The 21,833-nt window shown below is 64.1% G+C and overlaps 1 protein-coding gene across 10 annotated transcripts in view; it reads left to right on the top strand.

Annotated features, from left to right (window-relative positions):
- The window catches only part of AGAP3 (ArfGAP with GTPase domain, ankyrin repeat and PH domain 3), a 56,417-nt gene that overhangs the window by 31,855 nt on the left and 2,729 nt on the right, over nt 1-21,833 (top strand). For 4 of the 10 annotated variants that reach the window (XM_060156347.1, XM_060156345.1, XM_060156351.1 and 1 more), the window contains exons 8-13: nt 743-901; nt 4,363-4,455; nt 8,895-8,999; nt 15,426-15,594; nt 18,545-18,664; nt 20,168-20,305. In XM_060156347.1, the coding sequence (XP_060012330.1) occupies nt 743-901; nt 4,363-4,455; nt 8,895-8,999; nt 15,426-15,594; nt 18,545-18,664; nt 20,168-20,305 (784 nt within the window). Of the gene's footprint in view, nt 1-742; nt 902-3,267; nt 4,201-4,362; nt 4,456-8,894; nt 9,000-15,425; nt 15,595-18,544; nt 18,665-20,167; nt 20,306-21,833 lie in introns of those variants that run through there. The other 6 variants (XM_060156349.1, XM_060156348.1, XM_060156354.1 and 3 more) reach the window with 4 other exon arrangements.

Here is a 21,833-nt window from a genome sequence, read left to right as displayed (position 1 = left end):
CAGCAGCTCAGGTGTCTTGCTCCCTTTGTACGGGTTAGGATTCGAGGAGGCTGCCAGAGCAGGACACGTTCTCTATTTAGTGATCATCCAATGGGCCGTTAGCGGGTGGCCTTGTCACACTGTGTTTCCCGAGTCCTGGAGTGGACAGTGCTGAGCACCTGCTGTCTCTCTGCGGAGATCCTCTGCCGCCGCTCCCTTACCTGCTGCTTCCTCTGGAGCAGTCTTAGCTTAGCTGTTCCGCTCTCTGCCCCGGCCCTCCTGTATCCTGTACCCTGTCACCCACACTGCCTAGAAGCAAACCTCATCCTCCCCTTGCACTCTGAGGCCCGCCCTGGCCTCCTGCAGTCTTGCTCTTTGTCACTGACTTGGGGAGCTCATCCAGGGTGACCTGCCACCTCGCGTCACACCCACCTGTGAGCCAAGACTCCACAGTTCGTTCTCTTCTGGCCTCTGTCACTGACTCCAACCTGCTAGCCTTTGCCTCCGATTCAGCTCCCGGGCTGACCCTGAATGGCCCCTGCTGGGGCCCTAGTGGGGCAGCCCAGTGTGGTGACCACCGGGTCCTGCTGGCCTCCAGGCCGTGCTACCTTTCCCCTTGGTACCACCCGTAGGAGCTAGTGGCCCCTCTGCTGCCCCACGAGCCCCCGGCCAGGTCTCCGCACCGCAGGCTTCCCAGCTCCTGCCTGCCACCCGCCCCTGCGCCCCTCCCGGAGCCGCCCTCAGCAGCCCTCTCTGTCCTTAGGCCACGAATGGCGGCAGCAGCGCTTTCAGCGACTACTCATCCTCAGTCCCCTCCACCCCCAGCATCAGCCAGCGGGAGCTGCGCATCGAGACCATCGCTGCCTCCTCCACCCCCACACCCATCCGCAAGCAGTCCAAGCGGCGCTCCAACATCTTCACGGTACGTGCCCGCCCCTCCCGCCTGCCCGGCCGCCTTCACCAAACGGGCAGGGCCGAGCCGCCAGCCCCCGGCCAGGAGGGAGCAGGCAGGACGATGCCACCTGCCGACCTCCATCCCCACTGACGCGCGCCTCTTCCGTCGGCTCCTTACCGGTGCCCCCCGTCCACACCCAGACTCTTCCAGACTCTTCCTCCGAGCCCACGGGGCCGCCCTCAGCACATCCACACAGACCCTCCTCCCGGCCGCACACACACACCCTCCCTCTCCCCGACCTCGTAGGGCTTCCTGGCCAGCTTGAGGGATCTCTGGACGCGTCTGCTCTAACTCTGAGGCACCTGTGATTCCGCAGTTGTGGACTGAGGCCCCGAGATTGTTTGCCTGAGGCTACAGGAAGCGTTTGCTGGCAGAGCTAGAATGAACAGGGCCCAGGCCTCGAGTCCAACTGCCCGCTCTTTTCATTCTCCCACGCTTCCCACCCGCTGCTGCCATCGGCCTAACGAAGGCTTAGCTGTCTTTCCCCAGGCCTCCGTCTCCTGATTCCCTGCCTCGGTCCCCCCACAAGCTCTTCCTCTCCCCTTCCCCGCAGACCCCAGCCCCAGGGTCCCGTGTGCCTTCCGCCGTAGGGGCCCAGCCCGTCAGCTCTTAGGTGTCCTGAGCCTGCATCTGACACGCAGTGCCCATCCCCAAACTCACCGTCCAGCTGGGACTTGGCTGGACCATTCCGGGAGTCTTGGGTCAGACACAGGTGGGTGAGCTGCCCGTGTGGACTCTCAGGAGATCGCCCTGTCCTTCTGCGTCACTCCACCTGCCTCTTTCTGAGCATCAGGGCGTGGCTGTCAGTCCAGCCCACCAGGTCAGGCCCCGGCCAGGCTCTCAGGAACCCCGTCCAGACAGAGCCAGTGCTCCCCAGGCCTCGCCCATTCATCCTCGCCTCCGCCTGCCTGGCGCACTTCTGCCCAGTCTGCCTGCCTCTGTCCGCCCCGTGCCTGCCTCGCGCCCTCCCCGGCCATGCTGACTGACCCCCTCCCTGCTGCCAGTTGCTACCGTGCGTTACAGCCGTCCCGCCCCCAGCCCCCAGCCCCAACCCTGCCTGGACTCGCAGCTCCCCGTCTCCCGTGCACGCCCATTGAGACGCACAGCGCCTTGGGCTGCCTGCTCACGCCCACGCCTCCTGCTGCTGCCGCTGCTGCTGCCGCCGCCGCCGTAGAGCCCGTGGGCGACCTGTGTTTGCAGTGACTGCTATCCACGCCCTCGGCACCTGCTCCCTAACATCCAGCCTCAGTCACCTGCTCCCTCCACACCATTCTTCACCTCTCGCCTTCCTCTGCCGCTGGTCCTGCACCACCCCAGGGCACGCGCTCTTCCCTCTGCCACCCGCCCGGGCCCAGGGCCCCCTCGCCAGCGCCTTGGCGCTCCCCGCGCTCTGCTGCCTGCTCTGCGGAGCAGAGCCCGCCTCGCCGCGCGCGTCCTGGGCACAGCCGGCCCCGGGCCCTTTCATTCTCTCCATCTTCACCGTGGCAACCTTATTTTTTCTTTCCATTGTTTCCATGGTGACCTCACTTGCGCCATTGTCCCCAAGGCAGCCTCAAGACGTGTCCGTCTCTAGAGGTGCATCTCGGGACCTCCCCTTCTCATCATCGCCGCCGGGGCCACCCCCTTGCCCTCCTCGTCCTCCCCAGCAGGGCCACGCCTGTTCTGTGGCTGGCGCCCCCGTGACTCTCCCGCTGGACGTGGCCGCTGGCGTCCCCCGTCTCCCCCATGACTTCATGTTACTCGTTTTGTTGCCACTCTTGCCTGGCTTCCCGTCCCGGGGGGGGCCCCTCTGGGCTCCCAGGGATCCTCTGCTGGTTGGGGCCTCTCTGCTCACCAGCCTGGCTGGGACAGCCTGCGCCCCGCTCCCCACGACCGGCTCTTCTGTCTGGGGACCCGGTGGCAGCGGCCCATCCACCTTCCTCCCCCTGGGCCGAAGGGGCAGAGGCCGTGGCACCCAGGAGAGGCCCGGGGCGGGTGCTGACGGACGGTGGAGCCGCGGGCGGTGGCCCTTGGCCTGCCTCTTCCCGCTCCTTTGGCTGTGCTGCCCCCGCGCTGCGGCTGCGGTCCTTTGCCTCTTCCTTGTGCCCTTGGCTCCTGGCAGCCCGGGTGAGCAGGAGGGTGTAGGGCCCGGAGTGGAGAACACTCCCCGCTGACATGGACTGCCCGGCGCCACCGCTGCCGCCGCCTGCCCGCCCCCCACACCCTCTCCCCCTCCTCTTCATCCCGCCGCCGCCTCTCCCCAGCCGCCTGGGTCTCTGCCCTCACCAGTGCTGACCGACTGTGCGGGGCTTGAGTATAACTTGCCAAAATCTTTATTCTTTCGATATTTGCAGATATGTGCCACTGTTTCCAACTTTTCATCAACAAAAAGGCCTTTCCAACTCCTTCCAAATTAGAAGACCAGGTGGTGACACACAGCACCTCTGGACATTCTCCCCTGTGCGGGGCCGGAGGCGGGCCGGGCCCTGGGACTGCTCTCAGATGAGAAGCGGCCGCCGTGCTCCCCACTCCAGAGACCCACAGGAACCTTTGTAACTAACCCCCACCCCCAGGGAAGGCTAGGAACGCCGGAGCCCGCGGCTGGGGGCTGCCAGGGACCAGCCCTGCTGGACGCGCTGCGCCAGGCTCGCTGCATGGAGAAGAAGGGAGCTCGGCCCACGCCCGGCGCCGGCCAGCGACGAGGCCCAGAGGCCGGGGCGTCCGAGCGCCCGGCCGGCCGGCGGTCCAGCTGCTCCTGGGGGAGCTCCCCCGCCCCTCCCCTCCTCTGCTCCTTCCTGCATGGACTTCTGCCGTTCCTGCTCCGCTCCGGACGCCGCAGCCACGCCGCGCTTGCCTTCCCCTCTCTTGGCCTCCCATTTCCTAGGATCCGCATTCGGGCGGGCTCTGCCCCAGGAGCCCGGCAGGGGCGCAGGGCCTCTTCTGGCCTCTCTCCTCTCTCTCTCCATCCACTGTGCCCCTCGGGCTACGCCGCCGTGCTCGGCGTAACGTGCCATGTGGTGTCTGTGCCGCAGACGGGCCGCTACCCGCTCACTTCTGGACTTTGCTCTCCCTGGTGGTCATGCCCTGTGCTCCCGGCCACGTCCCTCAGCCCCACCGTCCACCTCTCCTCGCCCCTTCCCGTCTCTTACGCCCCAGCCCCCTGGGCTGCGCGCTCCTCACGCCCTCGGTATCTCGTGTCCTTGCTCTTTTGTAAGGGGCGGGCCCGGCCCAGTGACCTGTGCTGCTCTGTATGGTGCCGTGTGTAAGAATAAACCCGTTGGAATACTCGTGGTCTCAGTTCCTTCCCGGTCCCGCCGCCCCGGCCCCGCCCCACTGCTAGGGCCCGCCCAGGAGGGGGGAGGGCGGGAGGGCTGGCTGGGGATTCCAGGTGGGCTGCTGACCCCGCAGACCCTGGGCCCCTTTAACACGCCTCTTCTGTTCTCTTCCAGTCTCGAAAGGGTGCCGACTTGGACCGGGAGAAAAAAGCCGCCGAGTGCAAGGTGGACAGCATCGGGAGTGGTCGGGCCATCCCCATTAAACAGGTCAGCACTCCCTTCCCCTGGGGCTGGAGAGGAGCTGAGATGAAGCCCAGGAAATGTTAGATGATGGTTCTTTTCGGGGCCTCTGGAAGATGGTGAGAGAGGCCAGCGCCCTGCCCCTGCCAGGCCTGAATCCTTAACAAGGAGAGTTCTCTTGCAGAGAAGAACTCACAGCACAGCGGGGAAGGGTGGCCGGAACCCTTACGCTGCCAGTTCCTCCTCACCACCACAGGGAGGCAGCAGAGAGCCGCCTGCCATCCTCAGCAGCACTTCGCTGGTGGTGGTTCTGGAGGTGGGCGGCCCTGGAGGAGGGTATGGTCTCTCTGGCCTCCCTCCCCTCCTCCCAGAAAAGAGAATTCTCAAAAGAGTACCCTGAGGAGTACGCGTTGAAGGGCTTACCGAGGCCTCTTCCTACCCTGGGTTCACTGGCCCAGTCTTACCGTGTGAGCCTCTGTAAAGACGAAACTTAGTGGAGGGGACACGTCCTGGTAGGGCCCCTCCCTCACCTCCTTCCTGAGTCACTGCCTGGCAGGGCTGGGCCACCCGGTGTTGGATCCTCCCAGACCTCCTGTCGTGGGTCTCTCTGCTGGAAAAAGACGTTGAGTGATGGAGGGGTCTTTGTGCAGAGTTGCTGGTGTGCTGGGCAGGCAGGGCTCTAGAACTGCTGAGCCGGCCTGGTGGTCAGTCCGCTGTACCCACAGGATGCTGCGCTTGGCCCAGATCTTCTTGGGAGCCGGTGGTTAGAGATGCTGTGTCCACGGGGGCTGTGATGTCAGTTTTTGACCACAGAGGAGACTGGTGTGGCTGGAGCACCTGAGGTCAGCCTGGCCAGGGCCCTGTGGTCAGGTTTGGCTCTCCAGGCTGGGGCTCCTGGAGCCTGTAGGTAGTGTGACCAGAATCCTGGTGTTAGGGATGGGGGTTTCCACTGGGTTTCAGGAAGGGTTTCGGGGCCCAGAGGACACAGTGAGGAGCACTGTGTCGCCCCGCGCCCTCTGTGCTTCAGCCCTCCCCTGAAGTGTCACCACAGTGACGCCCAGCAGGCACTGCTCTAGGTGGGTCAGCCTGCCCGGGGGCGCGTGGAGGGCCTGGGAGAATGGCAGTGGGCACTCTCCTCCCCGTCCCTGTGTGTGTTTGGGCACAGAACTGGTCCATAAACCTGTTGATGGTGTGATTGAGTGTCTCTGGGGCCGTGCTGACCGAGGCCTCCCACGGGGCCCTCGCCAGGCCAGGCAGGGGACTGTCACTCCCCGCTTTGGGGCGTGTGCTCTGAGTACACACACATGCGCATGTAAACATTTAACAGACAACGCTTATCCCCACCCCCCCGCCCGTGCTCTGAAATAAGTTAGCCCCAGACGCCCCCTTTCCTGTCTGGGGTCGGTCTGATTTATCTGCTCCCTGAGTCCCCCACGTGGACGGGAAGGCGGGGCTGTGAGGTGGGGGGTGAAACCCGGCCAAAGGGGTCAGCTAGGGTACTGGAGTGTCACAGGCCCCGAACCTCAGGGACACTCCGGAGGAGGCGGCACACAGCCAGGAAGCTGCCCGCTGGAGGCAGGTGCCTAGCCGCGCCGACCTCACGGGGGCTGGGGGCGTGCCTGCCGTTGGGACCGCGCGTCCTTCCACCACTCTCCCCTCTCCGGGCCAGTGGCCATTCCTTGCGCGCTCCCCTCCCCCCCCCCGCCCCCAGGGCCGGGCTAACCCCTTTCCCGCTCTCCTGTCCCGTTCTTCTCCCCATTCCGTTCCTCTCCTCTCCCCCCCTCTGCTCCTGCTGGGAGTGGAGATTGCATTTCAGTTGCCATTTGCATTCCCAATCAATCCGGACTCCGCAATTAAGCCGGCTGGCGGAGCTGGGAGGGAGGCGGCGGCGGGAACGGGTCCTCTGGGGGCTGTCGCCTCCGCACCGCTCCCATTCCGCCCCAGATTGCTTCCTGCTCCGCCGTGCGCAGCCGGCCGGCCAGGGAGGGGAGCAGGAACCCCTGGAGCTCGCTCGCCTCCCTCGGAACGGGCTGTGACCCGGACGGAGGCGCCGGTAGGGCAGGGCGGAGCGGGCCGGGCCGGTGAGAGGCGGGCTGAGCCTGTGGGCGCGGGTCAAGCCCCAGCGGCCGAGATCCCTCCTCCCCCGCCCCCCTCCCGGCGCTCCTCCCACTCCCCCCTCCCGGCGCTCCTCCCACGCCCCCTCCCGGCGCTCCTCCCACGCCCCCTGCTAATGAGCGTCAGAGCAGCGTCGGAGCGTCATTACCGTCGTCCGTGGCGCCGGGGTCTCCTCCCGAGAGGGGCCCAGGTGACGGAGGAGGAAGAGTTCTGGGTAGAAAAGGGCTTCCCGCTTACGCCGGCCTCTTCTGCATCCTGGCTCCTGATTTCCTGCTGGGGGCGGGGGGGGCGGGGAGCGGGCCCTGTAGGTGGGTCCGCGCTTCCGAGGAGACTGAGGCCCAGACAGTGACACGACTTGCTTGATGTTAAGAGCTAGTTGGTGGCAGAACGGGGCACGGAGTCAGGTTTTCCTTTCCCTTGACCAGGAGGGAACCTGGTGAAGATGAAGGGACAGAGGAGGGAGGGCGGGCTCAGGTGTGAAAGGTTTGAGAACAGAGGCCCTTGGGGAGCAGGTGGGAAAGGAGGGAGTGAGATGGGGCGCAGGCGAGCCAGCCGTGGCGGCCACTCCCAGGGGAGCAGGGTAGGCCTGGGCCGCCTTCTCCAGAGTCTGGCCGGCAGTCCTCAGGGCCGTGGTCCACAGTCAGGGGAGAGGCGGCGGCTGAACTGTTTCCACGTTCCTGGCCTGTGAGGGGATGGCTGCCACGCCCAGAGGCTGGTCGCCAAGGCTCCTTCGCGGACCACGAAGCAGGGGCCGCGGTGGCCTGGGCCGTTCCAGCCGACCTGTCGTCTGCTGAAGGTCCCGTTCACACCCTTGGTCTTCAGAAGCTCTTTGTGAGGAAAAGGGGGCCAGATAGTAGCAGCAGTGTCCTTAGGTGGCCTACGACTCAGTGGCCTGACTTCCCGCAACTGCACCTGTCTTTGAGGGCAGGAGGATGAGGATAGGGGAAGGGAGTGGGGGAGCAAGGATGTGAAACACCTGTGATGTTATCGCCACCGCAGTCCCTGTTGTGGGGAGAGATGGGGCGGGCATCCCAGCCCACCTGTTTGTTAACCTCATCCCCCTAAGGGCCGAGCCTTACAGTAGGAAGCCTTAGCGGGGTAGGGGGCCATGGATCCGGGGTTTACCCCCCCGCCCTCTCTCACAGTGAATCTCTTGACCCCCATTTCCGGCTTGTCTGAGGGCACGGCCCTCCCCTCCTGTAGGAGAGGTTGGCACAGGGGCTCTGGCAGCTCCTCTGCGACCTGCTGGGACTTGGCGTGCTGCCCGCTCTCGCCCAGCCGGGGCAGTCCCGCTGTGAGGGGGGGCTGCCCCCCAGGAGTTCTGTCTAGGAATGTCCAGGGAGCACTGCCTCTTCTCAGCCCTCCCGAGTTTGGGGAGGGGGCCCCACAGGGGTGATACCGGTCCTGGGGCACCTGCCGCCTGTGCACGTCCGTGTCCCGTCCCGACCTGAGCTCCATCTTTGGCCGTTCTCCCGTGCTGTCTGCTGTTTCCAGGCGAAAGCCAGTGGGTGAGGGACCGTCGGGGGTTGTCATCAGGGGAGGGCAGCAGAGGCCGTCTGGGGTGTGGGTGGACGCCTCGTCTGCCTCGGTGAGGTCCACCCCCCGCTCGCAGCACCTCCGACACCGCACGGTCTCTGCTGGCTCTTCCCCCGCCCTGTCCACCAGCTGTTCCCCAAGCGTCTGCTGCATCCCAGGAGTGTCGCAGTGCTGAGGGTGTCGAGGAACAACACGCCCAAATCCCTGCCCCTGGGGAGCCCTTGTTCATCCTGGTGCCCATCTAACCTCCACGCCCAGTGTCTTATCAGCTCACACGGGAGATTTGGGTGCTGGGCTGTATGGCTGGGTCTTCCCACTGCCTGCCTTGGGGGAGACTGGGCCATTCTGGGGACAGCTAGGGGCTTTTCTGCTCTATTTGGGGCTGCCACAGAGGGTAGGAGGCCCGGGCCCTCCTGAGGTCTCTGTGCTGTGTTCCACCCCATCCCTGGAGACGGTGGGTGGGAGCAGCACTGCTGGGAGGCCATCTAAACCCCTGCCTCCTGTTGCTGACGTAGTTCCCCAACCTGGGGGAGAGGACACCCCCCTGCCATGGGACGGTGTCCATGGTAACTAGAGAGGTGGGCTCCAGGCTGCTTCCTGAGGACGGTCAGGGGCAGCCGAGTTCCATAGATGGGTTCATCCGCCTGGCTCTCCCTGGTTCAGTTTTAGTCCCGTGTGGCCTCTCCATGCAGATAAGCACAGTGACCCGGGAGGACGGGGGGCGGAGGATGCTGTGACCTGTGGACACTGAGACCTTCTTCATAGCTGTGACGTGTGGGCCTGGCTTCTGTCTCTGATCCGGCCTCTGTCTTCAGGGTATCCTGCTCAAGCGCAGTGGCAAGTCCCTGAACAAGGAATGGAAGAAGAAGTACGTGACCCTGTGTGACAATGGGCTGCTTACCTACCATCCCAGCCTGCACGTGAGTCCGGGGGGCCGTGCCTGGGGAAGGCTGGGCGCGGAGGATGAGAAGCGGACGTGGAAGGGCTGACTCCAGGTCCAGAGGGAAGCGACCTTAGCTCGGAAAGACCTTTCCTCGAGAAAGGGCCTCGCTTTGGTGGCTTGGGAGTTGCACAGACCCTGAGACCCAGGCCCAGGCTGAACACTGCATGAAAGCTCACTCCCTTTCATTTTTTTTTTTTTAATATTTATTTATTTTTGGCTGTGTTGGGTCTTCGTTGCTGCGCGTGGGCTTTCTCTAGTTGCGGCGAGCGGGGGCTACTCTTGGTTGCATTGCGCGGGCTTCTCACTGCAGTGGCTTCTCTGGTTGCAGAGCACGGGCTCTCGGTGCACGGGCTTCCATAGTTGTGGCACGCAGCCTCAGTAGTTGTGGCTTGCGGGCTGTAGAGCGCAGGCTCAGTAGTTGTGGCGCACGGGCTTAGTTGCTCCGCGTCATGTGGGATCTTCCCAGACCGGGGCTCGAACCCGTGTCCCCTGCATTGGCAGGTGGATTCTTTTTTTTTTTTTTTTTTTTTTTTTGGCGGTATGCGGGCCTCTCACTGCTGTGGCCTCTCCCACCGCGGAGCACAGGCTCCGGACGTGCAGGCCCAGCGGCCATGGCCTCCGGGCGCAGCCGCCCCGCAGCATGTGGGATCCTCCTGGACTGGGACACGAACCCGTGTCCCCTGCATTGGCAGGCGGACTCTCAACCACTGTGCCACCAGGGAAGTCCCGGCCGAGCTCTTTGGAGTAAACTCACCCCTGGGGACGGTCACCTCTGGGCTAGGCTGGTGTGCGAGTCAGGTGCTACATCCTATACTCTAGTTGTTTTAAGAGCTGGATTGGGCCCGTTCACATGGAATTGCTCAAGCTGGGGGGGGTCGGTGTTGCCAACAGTTGTGTCTCTGGGAGCTGCACCGTTGGGGTTACGCCTGGGCTCCTGGGATGATGCGGAGCGAAAGGGCAGTTAGGCCAGGGCTGCTGGGGTGGCGGGCCTGCACAGGCCCCCTTGGGAAGAGGAGTGTCGGGGGTACTGTTGGTAGGGCAGAGGGGTCTGGAAGGGTGTGGCCGATGCCCGGGGAGGGGCTGGGGCACGGTGACGGTAGCGTGGCCCCCATGGCCGCTCCCCCACCCTTCCTCCCTCCCCTCCGCTCGCTGCGTGGCTCCGGTGCACAGCTGTCCCCAGCATCCATCTCTGTCACCACCCTGCTGTGGGGCTGATGAGTTCTCCCGTGAAGCCCCTGAAGCGCAGCACGTGGGCTGGCTCCACCCCCGGCCCGGAGGCCCCAGGCCTGCCTCCGAGGGTCCTTCGCCGGCCTTTGAATCTGCACAAGGTGTCAGGGGTCCCCGACCTGAGACGTGCTGGGGTCCACGGTTCGGCCATAGCTCCCTCCTGAGAGCACCGCCCAGGACGGCTGAGAAAGCTCCCAGGCCTGGTTTGGGCCTTCCAGTGAGGCCAGAGCCCAGCCTGGCCCTCGGGGTGTCTCTGGACCTGGCCCTTCCCCTCAGCTCAGGGCCTCTTACTCCACAGGGCGGGAGCTGGTACCATGATGCTGGGGCTGAGGGGGTTACAGACGAGGGGCCACGGCTGGGGGCCGTTGGGGACTCAGCACAAAGGCTCCTGGGTGCCGTCCTCTCCCCGGTTCTGGCCTCTTCCTCGCCCAGGACCTGGTCCCGCTGCTGAGTCCACGCAGGACAAGAGGCAGCAAGGCTACTGGCAGAGCCCTGACGAGAGGCGCCGTCCGTGTCTTAGGGAGCGGGGAGCATCTGCGGGTGCAGCGCCCCCGGCCAGAAGGAGCAGGACCACAGTGTTTCCCAGCAGAGAGGGTCTGGGCCCTCCTGGCTTCCAGCGTCCACAGCCCTGGCAGGACACACGTGGCCCTGACCAGGCACCTCCTGGCTGCTGGGCTGGGAGCTGGCCTGTCTGAGGCCTCCGTTTCCCCACCTGTGTGGCAGTGGCCTTCACCCTCCTCTCTGCTGCATCCTTACCCGTTTCTCCTGCTTCACGCTGCCCCCGGCTGGGCGCACTGTGCCCCCTGCTGGTCCCATGCCCCCCCAGAGGAAGGAGAGGGATGGGAGCGGGGTCTCGGCACAGGGAGGAGAGTGCCCGGTGTTGTGTTCGGTTGTGGTTTCAGAAGGGAAGGTGAAGGCCTGAGGGATTGCTGTTTTTACAACAACTTAACAAACTGGAGAGCAGAGGCTCGGTGGGGTTTGCCGGATCATCAGTCACCCAGCCAGTGGCTGGGCTGTGACTTGGCCCATGACTTTGAGCGTTGCCCAGAGTTTTCTGTAGTGCCAGGAGCGCCTGCCTTCGGGGCTGCCTGCGAGTCACTGGAGAGTTACCACTGGGGCAAGTAGGGTGGCTGGGGCAGCCGGCAGCCCGCGCGCCCGGCACGGCTGGGCGGCAGACGCTCTCGGAGTCCTGTCCAGCGCTGTGCTGCCCGTGAGCTGAGTGTGGCTCAGTGTGTCGGGCCCGGGACAGGGTCTGGCGGCAGGCACTTCCAGGCTGCTGCTGCTGTCTTGCGAGGTGAATTGAAGAGGCTGCCGCCTCTGCTGCCCCCCCACCCCCACCCCCCCCCCGGGGCCGCAGGACACGGTGAGGAGGTTGAGAGCATGGCCTCCCCATCCGTCAGCCCCTCACTGGCTGCCCTCTGGCTCCGGGGTCAAAGTGCACGTCCTTTCCCAACTCACCACCTGCTGGATGCCCCGAGCAACCAGCACGCGCAGATGGCGGCCTCCCTGCCCTGTAGACGCTTCTCATTCAGGAGACACGAATCAGATTCGAAACCGTGGTGACAGTGAAAGCACGTGCGCGGCCCCGGGGGCCTGAGTTCCCTCCCAACAGAGGCCGCTGGCCTCTTGGTTTCCGTCCTTGGTGGCCGCCGCCCTCCTGTTGCTATAGCTCTCCCACCTCCGTCCCCCCTTTGCCGTGTTTTCCAACCTGAGCAAGCTTCCCAGCTGCCAGCAGTGAGCAGGGACCCTCCGTCCCCGGAGCTGCCCGCTTCCCTTGGAGGCGCCAAGGGAGCCAGAGAGGAAGGCTTGGCCGGGAACTCCTGGCCTAGCCCGGCCTTGCCCAGGAGACCCGAGGGCAGTGGTGCTGGGGACCCGCCTCCCGACGGGGGCTGGCGGGACGGGCCGGGCTGCAGAGGAAGGGCTGGTGGGCAGGCCTCGAGCCTCACGCCCAGCCCCTGCCTAGCCCCAGAGAGCCCGCCACAGCCTCTCCCGTTTTGCAGCCAGCGAAGCCATTCACACAATCACCTTCTGTTAATTCTATCTGCAACATCAATTAAATTGTTTGTAGAAACTAATTGAATGTGGCTTAATCACACATCTTAATAGCTTTCCACACTCTGAACTCGTTGTTAATTCCAGTAATAAAACGAGATGAGAACGCTGGCTGGGTAATTAGCGAGGAGGCTGGGGAAGAAATTGCTGTTTGATGGTGGGTAATAAAGGCAGCCGTGGTGACCGCTCTCCCACTGCCACTGCCGAGCCCCCCGTTCTGCTGACGGAGGGAAACGCCGTTGCTCTGCCCCGGACGCCCCGTCCCTGCTGCTGCCTTTTGAGCTCCTGCCGCACTCTCCTTGGGGCCGGGCTCCGCCTCTGGGCCCGGGCCTGCAGCTGGCCGGGTGCTGGCCTGCTCCCCACACCCCCCGAGCAACCAGTGCCCGTCCGAGGTGGTCGGAGATGCAGAGGCCGGTGCTTTCCCCTTACGTTGGTTGCTGGCTCCTTGGCCCTGAACAGAGCCCCTCCGTGTGGCTCTTTTTCTTGGCCTGGGGTCAGCTTTTCCCGCCGTGTCCCAGCCTGGTTATCCCAGGGCCGTCGTGGGGCCTGAAAACTGCTGCAGCTGCTGTGACCTCCTTGTGAACTAGAGCAGCCCAAGCCCCTCCCCCAGGAAAGGAACTGCAGCTGTGCCTTCGGCCCAGCCAGCTGTTGACAGTCGTCTGGAGCCGCTGAGCTAAGATGTGACCGTGTGCAGGGTCCTGGGTGCGTGCGGAAGCCGAGTCGGTGGGCCGTCGGGCCTGGAGTGAGGAGGGCCAGGAGGGTGGCGCCACACGGTGGATGCTGGGCCGAGAGCAGGACCAAAGGGCCAGCGGCCACCGGGGGGGGGTGGGCCAAGTTTGCTGGAGAAGGGACCAGGGGGACGGAGCTCTGGCGGCGCTTGGCAGAGCGGGGGTGAGAGGTCGTTGGAGGAGAGGGGGTCCTCCTGTGGGTGGAGCCCACCCTCACCAACTTCTCAGTGATGTTGTTCTGTGCTTCTGAGACATGAAGCAGACCCCCTCGGAGCGGAGGGTGCCTGAGGCCAGGCACCCGGCACTGTCCCTCACGCAGGACTAGGTGGTGGCCGGAGGGCACGGACGCAGTGCAAAGCTGCAGGGAAAGGAGCTCCTCCCCTCCGGCTAGCTGTGCCCTTGTTGTCTTTCTGGAGGGCCATCTGCCTGTGAAGGTGTCAGAGCTGCTTGGAGAGTAAAGAGTGAGTACAGGCCTGGCCAGGCCTCCAGGAGCCGGGCTTGACTGGTGAGGCCAGCATGCTAGTATCGGCGGTGCCCCGGCCTCCCCACGGCCCTCCTGCTATAGTCCTGCCACAGGCCCTCGCGCTGGTCCCCTGATGACCCGCCCTGTGGTGAAGTCCAGCCCGACGCAGAAGTGCAGGAGCAGGGCTGGCGCTGGGTGCTCTGTTTCCTTGTTCTCACTTCTCTTCCTAACGGGAAGCTCCCACGTTCTCTTGGCTCCTCAGGACCAGGCGACCCTTTCTCCTTGATGTCCTCTTGCTCATTCACAGGGTGAGGGCAGCCCCTGAGCCCCTTGCCAGCCCGCCCGGGCCCTGCTTCCCAACAGGCAGCACTCCCCATCGGCTCTTTTGAGCAGAGGACATTGTCCCTCTTCCCTGAAGCTAAACGTTGAGAAGGTAGGAGAACACCTGGGTGACCAGGAGTGATGCTGCAAGTGGGTAGGGTGAGAGGGGTGGGGCCTGGAAGGACACGAAGACTCCATCGAGCCTAGACGCTCAGGGAAGCGCCCTGGGTGCAGAACATCCCAGAGGCGCCCATCCTGAGTCTGATCGGTGGAATTCCGTCCGAAGTTAAATTGGTACCACTGGCCCAGCTTCTGCCCCTGGAAGGAGCTTTTGCCACATTTTACAGAGGACGTTTGCTGGGAACTGCCCCGGAACTCGCTGGTGCCAGGGGCAGGGAGGCAGGAGTCGGCAGCCTGGAAGGACAGATCAGAGCAGCAGGGAGAGCGGGGCCCAGGCCAGGCGGGCCTTACGGCAGGCAGCCAGCCAGAGGGCAGGCAGGGCTGTGCTCTGCGTCACCCACCTCCCGCGCCCCCCGGCCCCTCCAGGTGCCACTCCCTGGGGTGGGGTGGGGCGGTCCCAGGCCGAGGTCGAGACAGCAGATGGTGGGGCTCGGCACCCAGTGGCTCCCACCCTCAGGGTCCCTCCCCACTCATCCACTTCCAGGGCCCTATCAGTACTGACTTGAAGGCAGGGTTTGCTCCTGGGCCGAGGAGGAAGTTTGCCTTCCGTGCAGAGCCTTGGGAGCCCAGAAAGCCTGGGCTTGAATCTGGCTGTCACCCGCTGATTGTGTGACCTGGGGCAGGTTAACCTTTGTAAGTCTCGGTTTCTCCACCCGCAAAGTGGGCATCGTAACACCGTCCTCCTAGCTGTCGTGACGATCCCGTGAGGCGGTGTAAGAAATGTAGACGCGATATACAGCTGTGGCTTAGTGGACGCCTGGCACGTGGCTGGGTGGGCGATGTGATGTTGTCAGTGGTTGTTACTGTTCCTGCCGTTGGGATACTCACTGGTATCTGTGGAACCGCGGACTTGTCTCAGTATCCCTAAGAACAGCGGAAAGAATCAAAGGCTTCCCTTTGACTGTTCAACAGATATTTATCGTCAGGTGCCGTTCTAAGGACTGGGGGCTGCTCTAGGTTTTATAAGTTCTCAAAGTCCCAAGTGGTGGTGGGAGCTTCTGAAAGTAGGGCTGAAGTCCTTGGTGACCAGCCACCCGGGGCCCGGGGCAACCCAGTCGTCCACATCCCACGGAGCCTGTCGGTTCCTCTCCTCGGCCACGTGCCGTCTCTCCCTAAATCCCATCTTGGTTCATTCAGTACGTGGCCTCCTTTTTGTTGCCTCCTGAGCCGTCTTCCCTAAAGGAGCCCCGAGCCTCAGATCTTGGCTCTCCACCCTCTGTCGCCCCTGCGCCGCTCCCGGCTGCGCCCCGCACCGAGCCGCACGTGGGCAGCCTTGGAGGTGTGCTGTGCGCGCCACAGAACTCGGGCTGTCCCCCTCCCCCCCCAGCAGCGCGGGGGAGAGACCCAGGAGTTGGGAGGGTCAGAGATGAGGTGCTGCCTAAGAGTGACCCGTCCTAACGAGTCTTCCTCTGTCTCGTCCACGTGGCCCTAGGACTACATGCAGAACATCCACGGCAAGGAGATTGACCTGCTGCGGACCACGGTCAAGGTGCCAGGGAAGCGTCTGCCCCGAGCCACGCCGGCCACGGCCCCCGGCGCCAGCCCCCGGGCCAACGGGCTGGCCCTGGAGCGGAGTAGCGCGCAGCTGGGTGGCGGAACAGGTGAGGGGGCTGCTGAGGTGGGAGGGGGCGTGTGGCTGCCGTGGCCCCGTCTGTCTGGGCGGGTGGGGCGCGCCGCGACGGGGCCCGGAAGGGAGGCGTGTGGGGCTGCACCCCTCCCCAGCCAGGTCCTCAGGGCTCCACACACGCCGGCCACCCGGTGTCTTGCTTCGGGGTCCGCTCAGCCAGCACAGTTGCCACAACGCTGCCCTCGTGCGGTTAGTAGAGGTGGCGGCCGGTGGACCGCCTGGCAGGTCAGAATGGGGACAGATAGCCTCGTGCTGACAGGTGGCATCAGCGTCGAGCCGAGGCAGGTGATGGTGGGGACACCGGGGCCCTCTGGCACCAGGGCCACATCTCAGTCGAGTTTGCCGGACGGGCAGGGAGGGAGGCGGGAGGGGACAGAGCTGCCTGGGGCGAACCTGGTAACCGTCCTTAGGTCTGCAGTGAGAGGCGGGGGTGGGGGGGGGTCTTTGCTCAGAGAAGACTGAGTTTAGAGAGAAGCTGGAGGCTGAGCGGACTCTGCGCCGTGTCCAGAGAGGTGGAGCCTCCTGAGTGTGCGCCTTGTTGGAGGTGAGGGCCCTGGGACGCCGGCACCCCGCCCTGCTGCGTGTGCCACCACTGCCTCCCAGTCTGGAGGCGCTGCGAGGGGCGGGTGGCGGGCACTGACCCCGCTGGCAGAGGGGTGCTGGCTGCAGTAGATCTGAAGTCGAGACTATCCTCCCCATGTTGTGTGGATGAGGAAACAAAGGTTCAGAGAGGTTAAATAACTTGTCTGTAAAATCCCACAGGAAGTGGTGGAGCTGGGTTTGAACCTGCGCGTGCCTGACTTGGGAAGCTATGTTCTGTTCTCTAAGCCCTTGAAATAGACAGAGAGGGAGCTAGTGGACGGAGGGAAGGAAGGAAGGAAGCTAAGGACAGAAAGACAAGAAAGATGGGTAGGGTGCCAGGAGCGACCTGTGGGGCTGCACTTGGGGGCGGGGAGGCGGGTCCTGGGTGTTCTGTGTGGGGGGTGGGCAGGGGGGGCCGCTGGGGAAGGGAAGGGCCGGGGCGGGGCTGGGGACCTCGTGGAGCTGCCTGTGGACTGGCTTGGGGTTTCTCAGATGACACCAGAGGGAGCATGGAAGGGGAGCCTTTCCTTGCAGGCAGGCAGCAAGGGGAAAGCTAGCTGTTCCCTCAGAGGAAGGGAAGCCCTAAGACACTCTGTCCTGTCACATTCCCGGTCCCTGAAGACCTTCACCTGGGGAGCGTTAGTGGTGCGTGGAGAAGGGGGTGCGCGGCACACTCACCCACGTAACTGCCAGTACCCGCAAACGCTCGCCGACGTCCCTGGAACACGTGGCCAGGCGCCACCGGAGCCGCGTCCCCTCCGCCGCGCACCGACCTCGCACACACTCACACATGTCTCCGCTCACCGGGCGATGTTAACATCTCATTATCTTTGTTACTGTAATTACATTATCCGCTGCTTTATGCAGAATTATTCTCCGAGGACTAATTGATGGCTCCATGTTTAATTCATTAATCATTAGCATCAAATTCGACAATTACAGTGCACACTGATTGTGGGATTGCAGGCGTAATGAGGGGAGAATTAACAAAGAAAAGGGAAAGCGCTTTCCCTCTCTCGGGGTTTTGGGTTGGGGGGCTTGAGGAGGACCTTGGGCCTGTGCTGTCTTTGGGTGGGGCTGGGGGGAAGGGGGCATAAGATCTGGAACCCGGGGCGCCGGGGGAGATGGAAGCAGGCCAGGGGTGGCGAGAAGCACAGCATCTGAGAAGTTAAGACCCTAGGCTGCTCCCCTGGAAGGTTTCCTGATGGGGGTCGGTGCGGGGGGACCCCAAGAAAGGCTAAGTTTGCAGGGACCTGTTAGGCAGGGTGGGAGGAGCTGGCATGGGTGCCACACGCATGTTAACAAGCACTTAACCGTGTGTCTGGTCCTGCCGGGGGTGTTATGACAGATACAAGAGAAACACAAAACCTGCCCCCACCATTCAGTCTCGTGCTGTCCCCGGAGCGAGCCTGTTCCTTTACCTTCTAGTGGCTTCCGCGCGCATCTTCCTGTCCCTTGGATTCCAGAAACTTGACCCCTGTGCTTGCGGGGCTGGTCGGGGCCTGGTGTCGGCCGCTCGCCCCTCCCTCCGCTTGTTCAGCTTCAGGGCGCGTCTCTGCCTGTCACTAACGCCCGGCACCTGGCCAGCTGCCCAGCTCTCAGGGCAGACCTCCCTCGGCCGTGGCCTTCTGGCCTCAGGCCCCACCCTGTCTCAGGTCGGCTGAGGTGAGAGGGCAGTGTCGCTGTCCACAGCTGGCCCTGAGGCCCGGGGGCCGCTGCCACCATCTCCCCATGGGTGACTCGGGCCCGGGGAGGGCGCGCACTGCTGCCCCCGCCGCCCCGGAGCCTTCGGTTCCCCTGGCTCTGCTGCTCTTCCCCGATGGGAAACGAAAGATTAATTTTCTCCAGCCCCAGAGGATAATTACTAATACTAATTAGACATAATTACTTGAATTTGATACACTTATTCCTCGTCAGAACGGCAGCAAAGCTGAGGCACGGCAAATGGCATACGTGGCCTGGAACGGGGTTCGGGGCCTGGCCAGGAGGGGCAGGGGCTGGGATAGCAGGGGAGCAGCTCGGCAGTGATGGGGGGACTGTCCCACTCACCCAGCTTCTAGCTCCTGATCACAGGGAGGGGACAGAGGTGTGGACCCTGGTGTTCATGGAGACAAGGGGGGGGGTGTGAAGTCTGGGCCCATGGGAGGCCTCCAGTTCTCCAGTGATCCTGGCCCGGTGCCTGGTGAATCCAGGAGCCCCTCATCCTGGGTCAGTATCCTCATCCTGGGTCAGTATCCTGCTGGGATTTCTCAAGCTCTGCCCGTAGCTGTACTTTCAGGCAAGTCTATGGGTGCCCTTCCCCCGGCCTCCCCTCCCAGTCTGACCCTTCCGCCCCCCCCCAGGTGCCCCCCACTCGGCCAGCAGCCCAGCCTGGGCCGGCCCGCGCCCAGAGGGGCTGCATCAGCGCTCCTGCTCTGTTTCCAGCGCCGACCAGTGGAGTGAGGCCGCTGCCCTGCCCCCAGGTATGCAGGACCCGGTGAAGCCGCAGCGGAGGGCAGCCGGGGAGGCTGAGATGGGCAAGGGGGCGCGGCGGAGCCCTCCAGGGCTTGTGGCAGAGCCAGTGCCACACCTGGGGCATGGAGTTGGGGTGGCTGCCCCTGTGCTGTCCCCAGGCCCGCGCCAGCGGTTGGCGCTAGAGACCCTCCCTCTGCAGCTCCCTGCCCGCCCACCGCTGTCCCCAGGCGGCGCTGGCGGCGGTGTCGCATCCCCATCAGCCCCCTGCGCCGCCAGCTCATCAGCCTCTCCGCGGGGGGGGGGGGGGAGGTCGGAGGCTGGGGGCTTGAAACACGTTCCGAAGGCGGCAGCTAGCCCGCGTGGAGAGGGGTCCCCGCAGACAGGATCAGGGAGCTGTCCGGAGAGGTGCTTTCTTCCCCGCGCTGCCCCCATTGGCTGAGGCCCCACCCAGTCTGGGTGGTCAAGAACTCTCCCTTCCCACCTCCGCCTGCTCTCCCTGGCCTCGTGGTCTTCTTCCCTTCATCAGCGTCTGTGCCTCGTCTTCCCCTTACTTCTTCCCCCGCCTCTGCAGCGAGCACCTCCGCGCGCTCTCCTCACTCACCCGTAGCCCCACATCCCTCAGCAGTCCTGAAGGCTAGAGGGAAATGGGCGCAGCCCGGCCCTCCTCTCCTAAGTGAGGGTGTGAGAGGGAGGAGACTCCCTGGGCACCGGGCACACTGCTGCTCCCGCGTCCCTCCTGCTGGGCAGCAGCGCGTTAGCTCTCCTCCCCGACTTGCCTCCCAGAGACCCTGCCCAGGCCCGCATCCCAGCAGGAATGGGCCCGGCCCGGCCTGAGCTCTGACAGCAGGAAGCGGCTGGGCGCCCACGGCCCCGGGCCTGCGTCACCTGCCCGGCCAGGCCCAGGCCTCCGGCCGGTGGATGTACAGGCCCCAGAGGGCAGCCAGGGGCCCTTCCCGGGTCACCGTCCTGCGGCCTGTGCTGGCCTTGGTGGGGCCCCTCTGTTGAGTCTGGCAGGCGGAAGGCAGGGAGGGCGGGCGCGTGTCTGCCTCTAATGAAGTTTGACATTTAGTGGTGCGCGTCGGGCGGGGTGTGGGAGACGGAGCTTGATTAGCGCGCTCTAATTGACAGTAATTAGGCAGCTCCCTGATTGTTTCTAATTCTGCTATTAATTGTGAGGAGCGGGGAGTGTGATTGAGGATAAATTTGGTGCGGAGCTGCTGGCTCTCCAGCCCCCGGCCGCCTTCCGCCCTCCAGGCTGCAGAAGCCGGTTCCCTCCGCACCTTCACTCTGCCCTGCCTGCGGTTCCCACACGCTCCTCTCCACCCTCCCTTCCTCCAAGGCCGGGGGCGCCTTGGGGCCTGTGGGCAGAGCCCTCCCGGGGTGCGGACAGGGCGGGAGTGCCCCCCTTCCCCCTGCCCCGGCTGCAGTTCAGGGTGGAGCCCCCAGCACCCGGGGCAGGGCCTGTGCTGGCCCCTCCCCTCCCCCACACTTCTCCACCTCTCCCTCACCAGCCAGTGGCCCAGCCGAGGTGCTCAGTTCCAGCCCCAAGCTGGAGCCTCCCCCATCTCCCCACTCCAACCGGAAGAAGCACCGGAGGAAAAAGAGCACCGGGACCCCCCGACCAGACGGCCCCAGCGGTGCTGCTGAAGGTTAGGGGGACCCGCGAGGGAAACGGGGCACAGGAGGCGGGCAGCGGGCCTTGGGGATAGTACCTGAAGGGTCCCCCTTTCTGTATTAGGTTGAAAGCACTCTCTAATAGTAATTTCCAGTAAAGCAGCTCCACCGCTCTGGTCACCCCAACCTGGTATCTTAGAAGAGCTCTTTCTTCTGCCTAACTTAGCGCCTTCCTGTGAAAACGCGAGCTTACTTCTTTCATTCTCACAGAAGGTAGAAGACAGCAGGCCGCTACTCGCCCCGCAGCTCTTCCCAGGGGGTGCGGGCAGGACCCGTGTTTTCTGTGTCTCTCGTGTCACCCGTTGAGTTTAAGCAGTGCTGGGCGCGAAACAGGTGCTTCACACGCGTGCGTGTTCGGCGGAGCCTCTCCTTAGTCGTCTTCAGGCTGAGGAATTCCAGCTCCTCAGCTATTTTTCCACAGGTCCTTTCTCGTAATCCCTTATTAATCATAGCGCTGCTTCTCTGATCTTCCCGAGTATCTTCAGAATGTGCCTCTGCTCAGTGGTTGGAGCGTCCTTGCTCCTAAATAAGGTTAACCTACATGGGTGCACAGTTGCTGGTTTATACTCTGATGGTCAGGGTTAGGGGCGTGGCTCGGTGGGGGCGATCATCTCTAAGGGAAGGAGCCACCTTTCCCAGCCAACCGGTGACACAGGGGTGCTCAGCGCTCACGGCACGGGGTGCACCTGTACCAGGGAACTGAACCCCACAGACTGTCACCGTTACGTAGTTCAGAGATGGTTGGAAGTGAGGTGAGGTGGAATGGTGGAGCCTGGGGAAAGAAAGGTACCAGTTTCTCTACGAAGACAGTTCCGTTAAGGGCGCCTTAGAGCAGGAGCCCACCAGGAGGACTTCCCTTGGCGGGGGGTGGGGGTGGGCGGGGAGGGCATGGCCAGTGTCACTGGGGCGGGAGGCTGCCCTGGCAGGACGTGTGGTCTCACTTGGGCCTCCTCACAGGCACCTGTCTCTCCAGCCGCAGACACCCTCGCACTGCTTGTTAGGAACCGTTCACCCACGGGGCGGTGACCGGCGGGAGGGAGATCCACGTGATGTCTCCTGGGGGGCCTGGGGGAGCAGAGCTGGGAAGAGCTTCACTGCACTGCTTGGGAAGTGTCTGTCACTGCAGATGTCCTCAGGTTCCTATCTGCTCACACATCCGAGCTAGTCTGTGGAGGAAGCCTCTCCTCCTCTCCCCATCCCCGTGCCCTCCCTGCCTGCCTGTGCCAGGGTAGCGGGGGAGGGGCCCGGCTCCCAGGAGCCCCACGCTGACGCCGTCAGGAATATTGGGTTTAATGAGCTGCAAAATGAGGCGGCTGCAGCTGACATGTACGGATGGTGCCCACCCCCGCCTTCGCCGCCCCCCCAGCACCGTCTCCTAACGCCCCATCACATCCTCCAGATACTCAGCTCTGCTCTCCCCAGGAAGCCACCCTCTGCTTTCCAGACCCATTCCCAGCAGTGCCAGGGATGCCAGAGCCTCGCTTGCCCACCTTTTTCTCCCAG

Source organism: Lagenorhynchus albirostris, chromosome 8 (assembly GCF_949774975.1).
Source record: "Lagenorhynchus albirostris chromosome 8, mLagAlb1.1, whole genome shotgun sequence".
NCBI classification, from domain to species: Eukaryota; Metazoa; Chordata; class Mammalia; order Artiodactyla; family Delphinidae; genus Lagenorhynchus; species Lagenorhynchus albirostris.
This window is presented reverse-complemented; position numbering and strand designations above follow the sequence as displayed.